At 43.4% G+C, this 12,154-nt stretch overlaps 5 protein-coding genes across 8 annotated transcripts; 2 read left to right on the top strand and 3 right to left on the bottom strand.

Annotated features, from left to right (window-relative positions):
• Positions 1 to 262: 262 nt before the first annotated feature.
• Positions 263 to 2,784, bottom strand: LOC124221384 (glycerol-3-phosphate phosphatase). Of its 3 annotated transcripts, none has more exons than XM_046631337.2 (5): positions 2,672 to 2,784; positions 2,231 to 2,339; positions 1,775 to 2,023; positions 1,212 to 1,463; positions 263 to 978 (listed from the first exon to the last, which is right to left on the bottom strand). In XM_046631337.2, the coding sequence occupies exons 2-5, from the start codon at positions 2,316 to 2,318 to the stop codon at positions 629 to 631; spliced, it is 939 nt and encodes a 312-aa protein (XP_046487293.1). In that variant the 5' UTR covers positions 2,319 to 2,339; positions 2,672 to 2,784; the 3' UTR covers positions 263 to 628. The 3 variants fall into 3 exon arrangements, with proteins under 3 accessions (XP_046487293.1, XP_046487292.1, XP_046487291.1); XM_046631336.2 differs by having other exon boundaries at positions 2,608 to 2,783; XM_046631335.2 differs by having other exon boundaries at positions 2,231 to 2,783.
• Positions 2,785 to 2,911: 127 nt separating this feature from the next.
• On the bottom strand, positions 2,912 to 5,442 carry LOC124221098 (zinc finger protein OZF-like). Its single transcript, XM_046630766.2, has 6 exons — positions 5,321 to 5,442; positions 4,634 to 4,738; positions 4,346 to 4,556; positions 4,142 to 4,245; positions 3,713 to 4,047; positions 2,912 to 3,617 (listed from the first exon to the last, which is right to left on the bottom strand). The coding sequence occupies exons 2-6, from the start codon at positions 4,645 to 4,647 to the stop codon at positions 2,956 to 2,958; spliced, it is 1,326 nt and encodes a 441-aa protein (XP_046486722.1). The 5' UTR covers positions 4,648 to 4,738; positions 5,321 to 5,442; the 3' UTR covers positions 2,912 to 2,955.
• EMC10 (ER membrane protein complex subunit 10) lies at positions 4,839 to 7,156 on the top strand. The gene is made up of 4 exons (XM_046630772.2): positions 4,839 to 5,207; positions 5,410 to 5,673; positions 6,335 to 6,601; positions 6,903 to 7,156. The coding sequence occupies exons 1-4, from the start codon at positions 5,148 to 5,150 to the stop codon at positions 7,002 to 7,004; spliced, it is 693 nt and encodes a 230-aa protein (XP_046486728.1). The 5' UTR covers positions 4,839 to 5,147; the 3' UTR covers positions 7,005 to 7,156.
• A 246-nt stretch (positions 7,157 to 7,402) lies between these two features.
• Positions 7,403 to 10,983, top strand: LOC124221097 (BBSome complex member BBS2). Of its 2 annotated transcripts, XM_046630763.2 has the most exons (10): positions 7,406 to 7,705; positions 8,006 to 8,125; positions 8,213 to 8,404; positions 8,518 to 8,700; positions 8,888 to 9,110; positions 9,198 to 9,577; positions 9,661 to 9,768; positions 9,886 to 10,204; positions 10,279 to 10,533; positions 10,633 to 10,983. In XM_046630763.2, the coding sequence occupies exons 1-10, from the start codon at positions 7,484 to 7,486 to the stop codon at positions 10,725 to 10,727; spliced, it is 2,097 nt and encodes a 698-aa protein (XP_046486719.1). In that variant the 5' UTR covers positions 7,406 to 7,483; the 3' UTR covers positions 10,728 to 10,983. The 2 variants fall into 2 exon arrangements, with proteins under 2 accessions (XP_046486720.1, XP_046486719.1); XM_046630764.2 differs by lacking the exon at positions 8,006 to 8,125 and having other exon boundaries at positions 7,403 to 7,705.
• A 47-nt stretch (positions 10,984 to 11,030) lies between these two features.
• Positions 11,031 to 12,115, bottom strand: LOC124221103 (Insulin-like peptide 7). Its single transcript, XM_046630774.2, has 2 exons — positions 11,742 to 12,115; positions 11,031 to 11,383 (listed from the first exon to the last, which is right to left on the bottom strand). Exons 1-2 carry the CDS (start codon positions 11,843 to 11,845, stop codon positions 11,035 to 11,037), a joined length of 453 nt encoding a protein of 150 aa, XP_046486730.1. The 5' UTR covers positions 11,846 to 12,115; the 3' UTR covers positions 11,031 to 11,034.
• Between the last annotated feature and the right edge of the window lie 39 nt (positions 12,116 to 12,154).

The raw sequence follows: 12,154 nt of genomic DNA, 5'->3' as shown, positions 1-12,154 counted from the left end.
TCGGCTACAGGAAATGAACATATGATAGAGAATCGGGATTGTTAAATGCATTTTAATTTTATGGCAACATTATCAGAAAGTATAAATTGTTAGAAAGTTTCGAAGAGACAATGTGACGCTGTTTAAAGCCAGTGTCTAAAACTTGACCAAACATACACATCATAAATACTCTCAGTTAATTTTGAAAACAACTTAAGCATTGTACTTAAGTGACAGGTAGACATTTTCTTTTGGAAACAAAACAAACACGTATAAAGACAGCTATTTGGTAATGATTTATTATCATTTCAACACAAGTTAGTGGACAACCTACAAGTAAATGTTGCAAAAAACATTTCTTAGAATTATTAAACAATTTGGAACACTTTATTTATACCCCTTTATAATGTGAACTACTGTTTTTTTATAGATCACAGCATACAAATTATCACTGGTTCCTCCGCGAATTAACTTTCATTCGTACGAAACGATGGAACAAAATATTAGATTTACGGTATAAAATAAGATGAAAAATATTTGGCAAGTTCATTACGCAGCATGTACATTTTTTATCTATTGCAGTTATAGTAACGAATAAATAGAATGATAGTTTGAAATATAGGTATGTACAAATTGGTAAGCTAAATTTTTACGCACTTTCATTGCTGGGCTTTAATTTTTCTAAATACGGTAGTAAATCGCCTAATTTATCTACATAATAATGTGGAAGCAAGTCCAACTTGTCTTGAGAATTGGACTGTTTCCAGGTATTGACATCCGCTAAAGAAGTTACTCCGGACAATACTAAAAGAGTTTTGAAACCACATCTAGTCCCAAGTAAAATGTCAGTGTTGCAACGATCGCCGATCATCAATGTGCGTTTCGGATTGATATTGAAACGTTTTATTATAGCCTCAGCTATGTAGGTTTCTGGCTTCCCTACGATTACTGCTTTTCTCTCGGCACATGTCTCCACGCATTTGACTAAACTCCCGGTACCTGTGAGAAAAAAAATTCTGTTAGCTTTATGGTATGTTACTCAATCGTAAATCCGGTTTCTTATTTTACGGTCAAAGCCACTGAGTAGATACGCTGCTATCTTGACTAACAATAAAATATTTTACCTCACTTTGAGTATGTTGTTTTAATGCTCCGATAAGCAAATTTTTTTCCCAATTATGCAAAATTCGACTAGCTCGATGAAAATAATTAGTGAAATTGTTATCTCGTACCCGGTACAATGATGTCGCCATCCATGGGAAATCGTTCGTCAGTATTAGTTCCTACAAAATGCACGTTTTTGTCATTGAGGTAGCACGCAGCTTTCAGTAGTTTCGGGTAACTAAAATGCTGGTCAAAACCGACAATAACTGCCCCGACATCTGGGTCCTTCTGAAACGTTTTGTACGGCACTCCTGGTTCGATCGTGTCTGGCCCAACTCCGCAATGACCAATTCCCACTTGCTCCAACTCCGTGCTTATACCTGTTGAACAACTGTAGCTTTAAAAACTTATCTTACGCAGAACTTTATTAAACATCATAGTAGTATCGTCAACGGTGTTGATAAACTTTTAAAGTCTGGAGGAAACTTTTTTTCTGTACTAGAAAGTGTTATTCAGGGATATAAAAATCTTTCATCTACTGGCAGACTGGTGAAAACTCTTGGTACATAAGAATAAAATCTGAAGAAATGATATTTATAAAATATTATAATAAATAGAATACAATTAACGTGCCATTCCTGAGAACAAGGCCATAGAATTTTTGATTTCTTCGGTGTTCTAACATTTTTACCTTCGGATCCAATGACGTAAGCCTTCTTTTTGAAACCCAAATCCTGCAGATAACAGGCAGCCAAATAAGATGTGCATAAAATATTGTTCTTAGTGGCATGGAAATTAAGCTCGATACATTTAGCAAGGCATTCTTCTCTAGTTTTTGTGCTGTTATTCGTTACGTAGAAAGTTTGTCTGCCGAGATCGTGAAACTTGTTCATCACTTCGGCAGAATTCTTGATAGGCGTCATCTCCATCCATAATACACCTAATTAAAAATATTTCATTGAAATTTTACAGTCGTAAGAATTGAAATTAAAAATTTGTTGGACGTTCTATTTGATCTTTTTTTATCCTCTGATTATGGATCAGTATTGAAACAAAAAATGAGTGCAAATTAAGCAGTCTAATTGTAAGCTATTGCATGAAAAAAAAAAATTGGAGTAACAATATTTTGAATCTATTTTATACTCACCGTCACAATCGGTTAATACTGTGTCAAACGAGTTTAAAAATTCGTAAATTTTCTCGTCACTCAGAGATTTGAGATTAACAGCAGCCATCCTCCTTGTGAATATTTTGTTCTGTTTGAATAAATTACAAGTTTTGAATACTCTGAACATGATGACGTATGAAAGCGATTCGGTGTGTAGAGAATAAATTTAATTTAAGTGGTTGGAACGTGTTTGATCGACGAGAATTTGAAAGCGGATGATGAATTTTATTAGCCGCAAATTATGCAATTTCATTCATTTAATGTGCGTTGGAACTTGAACATATCATTATGACTGATGAAACCCGCGTTTTTTGCACAGTGACACAATCTTGTTGCCGCTATTTTGATCGCCTCACCTTTCCTGTCAAATGTTACGGAGTTGATTTAATTAACACTTGGACTATTATTTATTTTCTTTACGTGTTTCTCTGAAGAATCGAGATGTTCGTCGTTCCCCGCTGATTCAAATGGTAGATTTGTACCACGATGTATACACGTACGCGATTCACGTTTGCGAGGATCTCTCTGATCAGCTGGGAAATATTTTAGGAAACCAATCATGAATCAAGGTTAAGGCGTCAGCTGCACAGGCGCCGGCGCGCGAGAATCAAACTCTTCCTTAGAGCGAGAAGCTTTTAAAATGGTAATAAATTACAAAAATTGTGCATCAATTAATTTTTATTTTATTTTTTACGATTTTTACATCAGGTTCCTGAATCGCAATCAACTTGTTTACTAGTACATTTGGAGCTTTCAAGTTGGTCTTTATGAACGGTATCAGGACGTTCTCTTCTTGTTTCATTTTTACCTTCTGTCTCTATGCTTGCATTTTGAGGTATACCATTAATTGTTACCATTTTACATTCGTTAGTTGACATTTGAACCGTTTCTCCTATCACCCTAACAGTTTCAATTTGTTTCTCTTGATGCCGGACAGAATCCTCCTCTGTTACTTGAATCCTAGTCTTTCTGTTTAACAGCTCTTTCTCGATACCGTGAGGTAAATCTAATCCGGTTAATTTGGCCAGCATACTTTTTTTAGCCACCCCAGCATCCTTCCGTTTTTTCCTCTCTGATTTACCGGTTGCCTTCTTTCTTTTCTTCTTTTTTGATAGATGAATTTTAGTCATGTGTTCCGTAATCTTCTGCTTGCTTGAAAACCTTGTGTCACAAATATCGCAGTGATACTTTTTGCCAAGATGATTAGTGCGAATGTGATGGTTCAGATTGCGTTGGAAGAAATAAAACCGAGGACACTTATCATACGGACACGGTACAACCATCCGATCATCAATGTGGAGGACCGAGTGCGATTTTAATTGTGTCTTGTTCAAAAATACTTTTTTACAATCATTGCACTTGTATTCTGTGAAGAAACAATCAAGAATTTTGTAAGCATACTTCTCTAAAACGTGAAATCAAAGCCTAGTTTACAAGTATACATGAAAATTCAATTCTTACCACTTGTGTGCAAGTTTTTTTTATGTGTACAAAGTAAAGACCATTTTTCGAATACTTCCGAGCAGCCTGAAGCCGGACATGAATACTGCTTCTTACTCTCATGCGTCATTTCATGCTTTTTCAAGGTTTTCAATGCTACATATTCCTTAAAGCATACTTTGCAATTGTACAATGCAACACCGCTGTGCGAAGCCTCATGCTCTTTGTACTTTTGTTCCTTGAGAAAGTTTAACCCACATTCTTTACAGAAAAATCTGTTATTCTCTGTATGAACACGATCATAGTGCCGTTTTAAATTCTGTCGATTACTGAGGATCAAAGAACACTTAGAGCATCTGAAAAAAGGAAGATTTTTGTCAAACTCTGATATGAAATCAATCTGCACGTATTCTGGCATAAGAGCTTTGGCTCCGTAGCAAGAAGACTTACTGAAATGATTGCTTAACCAAGCTGTGAGTTTGGCTGTGTCGTACGAGGTGTGATTTGTTCGTGTATGCCTTGTCACAGCCATCATAATCGCAATTGAAAGGCCTCTGAAACAATTAAGTATGCACTGTTGGAATGTATTTTCAATCATGATATGTGCAAAATATTGTAAGTATAGAGGACTTAAGCAGCTACGAAACAACATACTTCGCCAGTGTGCTGCCTAAGATGTCTGGCTAGTCGTGAAGGGCGTAAAAAAGTAGCGCCACAACCAGGATGGTTGCATTTGTGGCATTTCTCAGGTTCTAAGGAATTACTTTTTTCATCCCCATTCAGAGGCATGACACTATGTTCCAAATTGGGTGTATTTTCTAAAGGCATAGTTGCGCAGACATTGTTCATTCCGACATCTGAAAAGCTGAAAAGTGAGAGAAACTTCGTTTCATAAGAGTAATAGAACAAATAAATATATATGGTAGAATCATTTGACTTTACCCCATTGAAATCATCCAAAAATCGAATTTCTGATTCAGAATATTCTTTCAATTTTCAATGATCAGAACGTCTTCCAATTCACCGATCCTCCTCCATTGAAGCATGCTGCTGGCACAGACGATGCTTGAATGGACGCTTTCTTTCTTACCGACTGAAACTACTCCGAATGACTAAAGTGCTCCGCATAATTATCTTACATAGTCGTAGTCGGCTCGGATTAAAGAGCCAATACTATCATTGTAATCCCGTTACGTCAGTTCGATTTGCGCCATTTAATTAATTTCTGCCTAATAATCGTGTCTATTGCTTCGCAAGCGGGACTACCTATTTCATTTTAATTAATCAGGAATGATTTAAAAAAAATTCGAACCAGAAATTGACCCATTTTATTGAACAAAGCTGGTTCAAAAGCCGACAGATTCACGTTGTACACAGATTATGGTGCAGCGGTAGTAACCTGTCAAATACTAGTCGATCCCCGCAATTAATTATCCTTGTATAGATTAATCATAAAATGAATTCACCCTACACCTGGATACCCGTATTACTCGCAGTTATTCTCTCCGCTGTTGGGGTTAGTACTCACTGCTCGATTTTAAACAATTCGTTCAACTTTCAGCTCCCCATTACCGACGCCCTAACCTAACTCTTCGTTTCTTTTCTTTTTTCTTTTTCTTTATTGCTTACCGGTGATTTCAATCTTCGGCACCAATTTTTAGCCCTTATCTGTAACTTATAATCGCAAAATATAGACACCTGTTATTTAATTCTTTCAGAGCGAACTAGATTACGACGGTTGGCTCCGTTTAAGGGTATGGCATGCTTTGAATAAGGGACCAATGCCGAATTTTATTGAACGTGGCAACATAACTGTCACCAGCGTTCGCAGCGGAGCTTCAACGGTAGCGCAAGCCGGTCTCAAATCCAGTGAACTTGACGAGTTGCGGAAATTGGCTGAAGACGACAGAGAGTATCGACTGAAGGCATCTGTACGAGGTTCCTCTGGCATGGAAACAACCTTCTTTACTTCTGTCCCGGCGGTAATACATTACTATAAGATTTCCTTTGCAATTAATACGATTTTTAAGTATTGAAGATAATTAATTGGCCTGTTAATAATTTATCTTGTAGATTTTCCGTTACAAATGTTACTGAATGTTTGAAAAGATTTCTTACGGGAACTTCTTACTGAGCAATCCCTTTCCATCGGTTCTGTCTGACTTTCTGAAGTATCAACATCTTTCTTGCTCTGAATTTTCGTTGCTCAACAGCCTTGTTAATTCCTTATCGTCAAGCAAACGTGGGCTTTACGTTCTTTAATAGATTTCACTTTAATTGTATTATCAGTCAGATTAAATCGGTCTGACAACTTTTCAACAAACTCTTAAACAAAATTATATTTCTTTCCAAATCTGGTGCCGTAAGATATTTCTGTTAATAAATACAAATTCATTATGGAAAAATTTTGACCAGATAGTAAGTTCGGTTCGTGATACTGAAATATAAGCCATTCTTTTTTGGAACATGTTTACAACGTTTTGGCAAAGATTATCAGTATTCCGATGCGACGCATTAATTTCGTACACAATATTTTTTATTCGGTGTTGGATAGTTTGATAAGAATTTTTCTTTGATAAGCAAAATTAATAGCACTGGGACCGCTGATTATTTTGCTATTCAATCAGAATTCACTATTTTTAGTGCCTCGTACTCGGCTCCGAACTTGAAGATTTCTTGACTGTGTGGCTGGACGGAGCAGCGGAGCCGGTTGCGGTGAGCCTATCTTCATACGGTCCGTGTTCCCGGGAAGTTCCGTCGACCCAGATGTGGACAACAGAGGTCCAGGTCAGGTACCCAGAGGCAGGCCCAGTTCCGGACACGGCGACGTACATACAGAAGTTGGAACGAGAGAGGGAGGCCAGGGAAAGGGGAGAGACCAAGGACAACAGATCTTTCCTGGCGAAATACGTAAGCGCGCTCGATCGCTGACGCAATGGATATTTGCTTTTCCTTCCGAATTCGGAAGTCTAGCATTGCGAGGAAAAACTGTTTGAAACTGCTCACGCGACAAACAACAAGCCGCGTATGATATCGGCCAGCCTTGGAAGTGTTTACGAGAATCGACGAGCCGCATAAGTAACGGCCAGTTAGCCCTGACATGAATATTTGATGCAGTTTATTTGTCTCGAGCGTAATTTAACACAACATATAACTGTCGCACAGCAAGTGTCCTCTGTCTATATGGTTTTTCTTTTTATATGAATTTCAGTGGATGTACATAGTACCTGCCGTCATATTCGTTCTACTCTCGTCGGCGACAAACCCTGAAGCTGGCGGCGCCGGCGGCGGAGGAGGTGGGGCTCAGAGATAACGTGGCGAGGCTTGAACCACCAACGTTCGACGTATAATTTCATGCACATAGTTATTTATTCCCTATCTCTGTCGCTCCTACTCGATACTCCTAATTTTTCTGTAACGGGCCTCAAACTGTACGTGAAATAATAAATACGAAAAACACCGTCACCCTGCCTTTCCCTCGATTCGATGTGGAATATGAAAATTTTTTATATTTTATAGCAAGTAAACCCTGCCTATTTCGGCGCTTAAACAAATAAGCTTACACAGTCAAGTAACTCTGGGCCTGGTTGACTGTTAATCGAATTTACAAAATTCTTGCCGTCGCGTGACTTTCATCGACATGAAATAACGTCGCCAGCTCAACGTCAGGCTCCCGATGCGTGTTTGCATAATTCAGATAATCAATAACAGCCCAAGTGCCTCGCAGGTGAGCCATTAGTAGGCTTCCTCGGGGCGAACATTGCGTTTGTGTACGGCGCTGCGCGACTCGAAATGGCAGCGTTTTCTCTCCAGCTTGAGCGAAAAGTGGAATCGGGCCTTGTCGCATGCGGGAAATTCGACGGTTCTCACGCATGCATCGTAGTCGCTACTTCCGGGGGCAACATCCTCGTCCACAGCCCACATCGTCGTCCGCTTCCGAATCCCGACGATGATCCTAAAACCGGAAGACTTGCTTGGACCGGCGAACTTGCCGAATTGCGAATCGGCAAACAGGTGGGTGCTGCAGTTTATGGTAAAACTGTGAAAACCCGGTTGCGAATATACTATGAATTTGAAAACGTTGGTTATACTTTGTTCGTGTCTCTCATAATTAAATTATAAAACGACATATCGGACCCTTATTATAAATAATTAATAACGGATCGGTCAGTTTCATTTTCAATAGACTACGATCTTGTCGAGTAATTTAAAAATATTGATTCGGCTGAATATTCTTTTAAGTGAAAATTGATGCCCTCTTCAACGCGTTCCGGATCAATTAATTGATGAAAAATAAATTCCTCACTTTTGAAGGTGACCTCCCTGTACGCCGGACGGTTAGGCGAAGATGAGAGAGATGTTCTCATGATCGGTACCGCGACTCACCTTCTCGTATACAACGTCGAGGATAACGCTGACGTGTTTTACAAGGAGGTGAGCCTTCAATAAATTATTACACAGTCGAGTAGAGCAAAAATTTGAAAAAATTCTGGAATAACACGCTGGATTGTTCGACCGCAGATGTCTGACGGGGCGTACACCGTCACCGTCGGCAAGCTGGGCTGGCTGACGGACCGAAGCGTCGTCGTTATAGGTGGTAATTGCTCAGTGACCGTCCTGGACGCCTCGGGTACGGAGGTCTTCTGGACGGTAACCGGCGACGTCGTCGTCTCCCTGATGATATTCGACTACGACGGCGACGGCGCGAACGAAGCGAGTATAAAATCCGATTTCGTGACAGTGCGCGGTACATCAAAGATACTTATAGGCATACATGTAGTCACATGTTTCGAACAACCACGCTAAAATTTGACCGATGACCCTAGCTGATCCTCGGAAGCGTTGATTTCGAGATTCGGGCTCTGAAGGGGGACTCAGTGGCCTGGGACGTTAAGGAAACGGCGCCAGTCACGGCCTTGGTTGCCCTCTCCGGTTGCCAGTTCGGTTACGCCGTGGGAAACGGTACCGTCGGGGTCTACGAGATGGGGCAGCGTCTCTGGCGTGTGAAGGTCGGTGCGGAGCCGTGAAGGGAGCGTCCGTAAATTACGTCATCGGTTTTAGGAAATAGGACCGAAGGGGGGATCAAAAATCCTCGAGATTCGATGACGTAATTCATGTACGCTCGACAAAAAAATCCACAAATAGACAATTTGCGTAACGAATAACTGAATTCCCTGCTCCCTGCGCACCATGCAGTCGAAGCACAGAGTGGTGGCCATTCGCGGCTACGACGTGAACGGAGACGGCACAGAGGAACTCGTCACCGGGTGGAGCAGCGGCAAAGTCGACGCCAGGGTGCCGGCGACAGGGGAGGTCGTCTTTCGGGTTCAGCTGTCCGCAGCTGTGGTCGGAATCGCACGCGCCGATTATCGCCGCACCGGAAGACCCGACCTGGTCGTCGTCTCGGCGACCGGAGAAGGTGGTGTAACAATGTCTGAAAATAATTTTCTCAAGGAAGAACGGTAATGATTATCTCCGCTTCAACCTCCCAAAACGATTACAACAGTCAGGGGCTTCGGGCCGGGAGCAGCTTCTTCGGAGGCTTCGGAACCGGGCGACAAGATGCGGGAGTTGCTGGCCAAGAAACAGGCGCTGATAGCGGAGATGAGACACAGGGCTGCCAATCCCGGAAGTTTCGCGTCCAGACTAGCAGTGGAGGTCTCATGCGGGGACGGAGCAGTCCGCATGGCACTGGCAGCTGGTCCCGGCCTCCTGGTTCACTGCGCCATCGTCTTCGCCGAGGGAGTCTTCGACGGTGAGACTCTGGTTGATCGCCCTAGTCGACCCTGCGGACAGATCGAGATTGAACTCCGACCTCCAAAGGACACCCCCGTCGACGTCCACGTCAAAGTCTGCGTCGGGCCGATGGGCGCCGATCTTCTTCAGGTATTCTCCTCGGGTATATGTTCATATCTGTAAAATATTATGGCCAGTGACATGATAGGTTCTTTCCTTGATTGATTTAATAGGTTTTCGAACTGACGCGGCAGCTACCGCGGTTCTGCATGTACGAAAGGATAGAGAAACCGATCGACGTTGAAGACGCTCTTCTTGATGAGTCTGGAGTCACGATCGAGGTGAGCCGTTTTTTTTTTCTTGACCGACTAGTTAGTTCCTCCCATGCAATTCAATTTCCAAAAGTCACACTATAATCAGACCGCAATTAACTGGAGAATTTTTTTACGCCTGTTGAGGTGGCGGAGAGACCCCAACGAGTGGCAATTTGGCTTGGACAAAATCTCATACTACCCGAAGAGACGGAGGTGGAGGTCGCGGAGGTGGGACCGACGGCGGGCACGCTGAACGTCTGTCTGCGAGGTTTGAGGGACGGGAAACTACACCGGCTGGAGGCGACGAGCGGTGGAAAGATCAGACTTCGAACGAAGGACTTGAACTTCGCAGGGGAAGTGGTTCAGTCGTTGGCATCTTACCTCGGACTCGGGGAGCTCGGTGCGGAGGCGAATTTCCCTGAAGACGAGAAACTGATGACCGAGGCCTTGGAACGCCTGACGGGTGACGAATCTCACCATCCCTTGTTTGAATTGCAACGAAGTGGTCCGATTGTAACAGGTTAAATTCGTACCCAGGGCTCCGCGAAACCGAAATCCGGCTTCGAGCTGGCGAGGCACGCGGCGCTGCGATGCTCAGGAACCTTTTGGTCCGTACCGAAGACGCGAGGATCTTGGGTGACGCGAAGAACGCCAAAACCAGACTTGCCCAGCTTCGGGCCGTCAACGGCGATCTCATCCGGGACCACGAAATCGGTGCCAACAGCTACCGCGATCTCGTTCGTACCCTGAAGGAACTCAACGCCGCCGTTCAACGCATCGCGCGTCTACGAGGTGTGCAGGAGATTCGTGATTAACGATACCATTCAAAAGCCGAAAAGCTAACTCTAGCCAAGTACGGTTAAAATAAATAAACGAATGTTTGAATTTCAGTGGGAAAGGCTTCAGCGAACGCTATCGCAAAGTGCAGATCTGCGATTCGCGACGGAGATACGCGGGCGCTGGTAGCAGTTGCTCGACAAGGATAAATAATATAACGCATCGACTTGGGATGCGGGAGCGAAAAGCAAGGAATTTTTTATCGTGGTAAACACGTGAAACGATAAGCGTTGCCCAATTAATTTTTCGATCTTGCATCACGACAATTTTTAATAATACATTCACGATAACGTCGATAACAACGTGTACACGTCGTACACGATACTCCTATAATTATTTTTTGACATCGGTATAGGTGTAATGTGAATAGCAACTTCATTTAATATACATATACAACTAAATGAACGAACAAGTATTATACATATACACATATTGTGGTTCCGGGGTCCGTTGCATCTATTCCTGTTCGCCCGATGGCGGATGAGTCCGTTTGTCGACGCGTTTGTTCGCCGGGCAATACTCCGCGTATTCCTCCCAGGTACATCCTGGTCCGGCGCAGCATTCCTGAGTTATGGATGCGACGGCGGTCTGACTTCGCCTCTTCAGGTCCCGCCGGTACCGCACCATCTCCTTGGCTCGCCACCCCGACACCCAAGGGGGCGGCGGAGGTCGCTGAAGACTACCAGAACGACGGCTCACCCCGTAAATGTCCTTTTCGCAAGCCCAGTAGAGGTGACGAAGCAACGTCTCGCGGCACCTCGCGTGCGTCTCTCGGTGCCAGGCGTTCTCCCAGTCAGCCCTCGACCTGACGCAGTCAGATTTAATTAAAAAACGATGTTGCGATCAAGAGGTGAAGAAAAATACGTTCTTTTTCTGTACAGGCGCTTATGACGCGGCGAACTATCGGCGTAACCGCGCTGATGTGATTAGAATTTGACGAAGTTTGACGGTACGTATAATCTCAACGAATCTTCGCGGGAGATTTTGAAGTAAGGATCAGTTCAGTTTCAAGAGAAGTTAGTGGAAATTTTATGGAACTTTGTTTACGGTCGGTCCGATGAATAAACGCACGTTGTGGAAACTTGATTCGTATTACGACAAAAATCGTCGTACAGATATTCAATCTAGCACGCACTGAGAAAATGATTTTCGAAATTTCTCACCTCTCCTTGAAGACGCGTTCCAGGTCGACGAGGTGGTCCGTCGCCCCGATAGCACCGAGGGCCTCGAGAGCCAAGCAGCCGATGGCCAGAGCGGATGCTCGCATCTTGCGAGGGCGACGTGGAAGGGTCTGTCGACGGGCTTTGCTCTAGTTCTTATACCCCGATGCCGGATGCGAGATCAGTGGGGTGGAAAGTTGCATGAGCGTCGGGGGTTGCGGAGAGGGTGCCACTCAAATTGGCACGGTATCCCGGAGCCGTGGGAGAAAGGCAAACAGCAAACAAACCGCGGTTCGAATTGCGGCCTCGATTGAGGCTGTAAATCGTCGCGGAGTGTCCTCCCGGCTGACCCAGGGGATGAGGATCGTCACCCTGCGAGCGAATAGGTTCTGGACGGAATTACATTTCGTCGGTAT

This window comes from Neodiprion pinetum, chromosome 6, assembly GCF_021155775.2.
Source record: "Neodiprion pinetum isolate iyNeoPine1 chromosome 6, iyNeoPine1.2, whole genome shotgun sequence".
In the NCBI taxonomy this organism is placed as follows: domain Eukaryota; kingdom Metazoa; phylum Arthropoda; class Insecta; order Hymenoptera; family Diprionidae; genus Neodiprion; species Neodiprion pinetum.
This window is presented reverse-complemented; position numbering and strand designations above follow the sequence as displayed.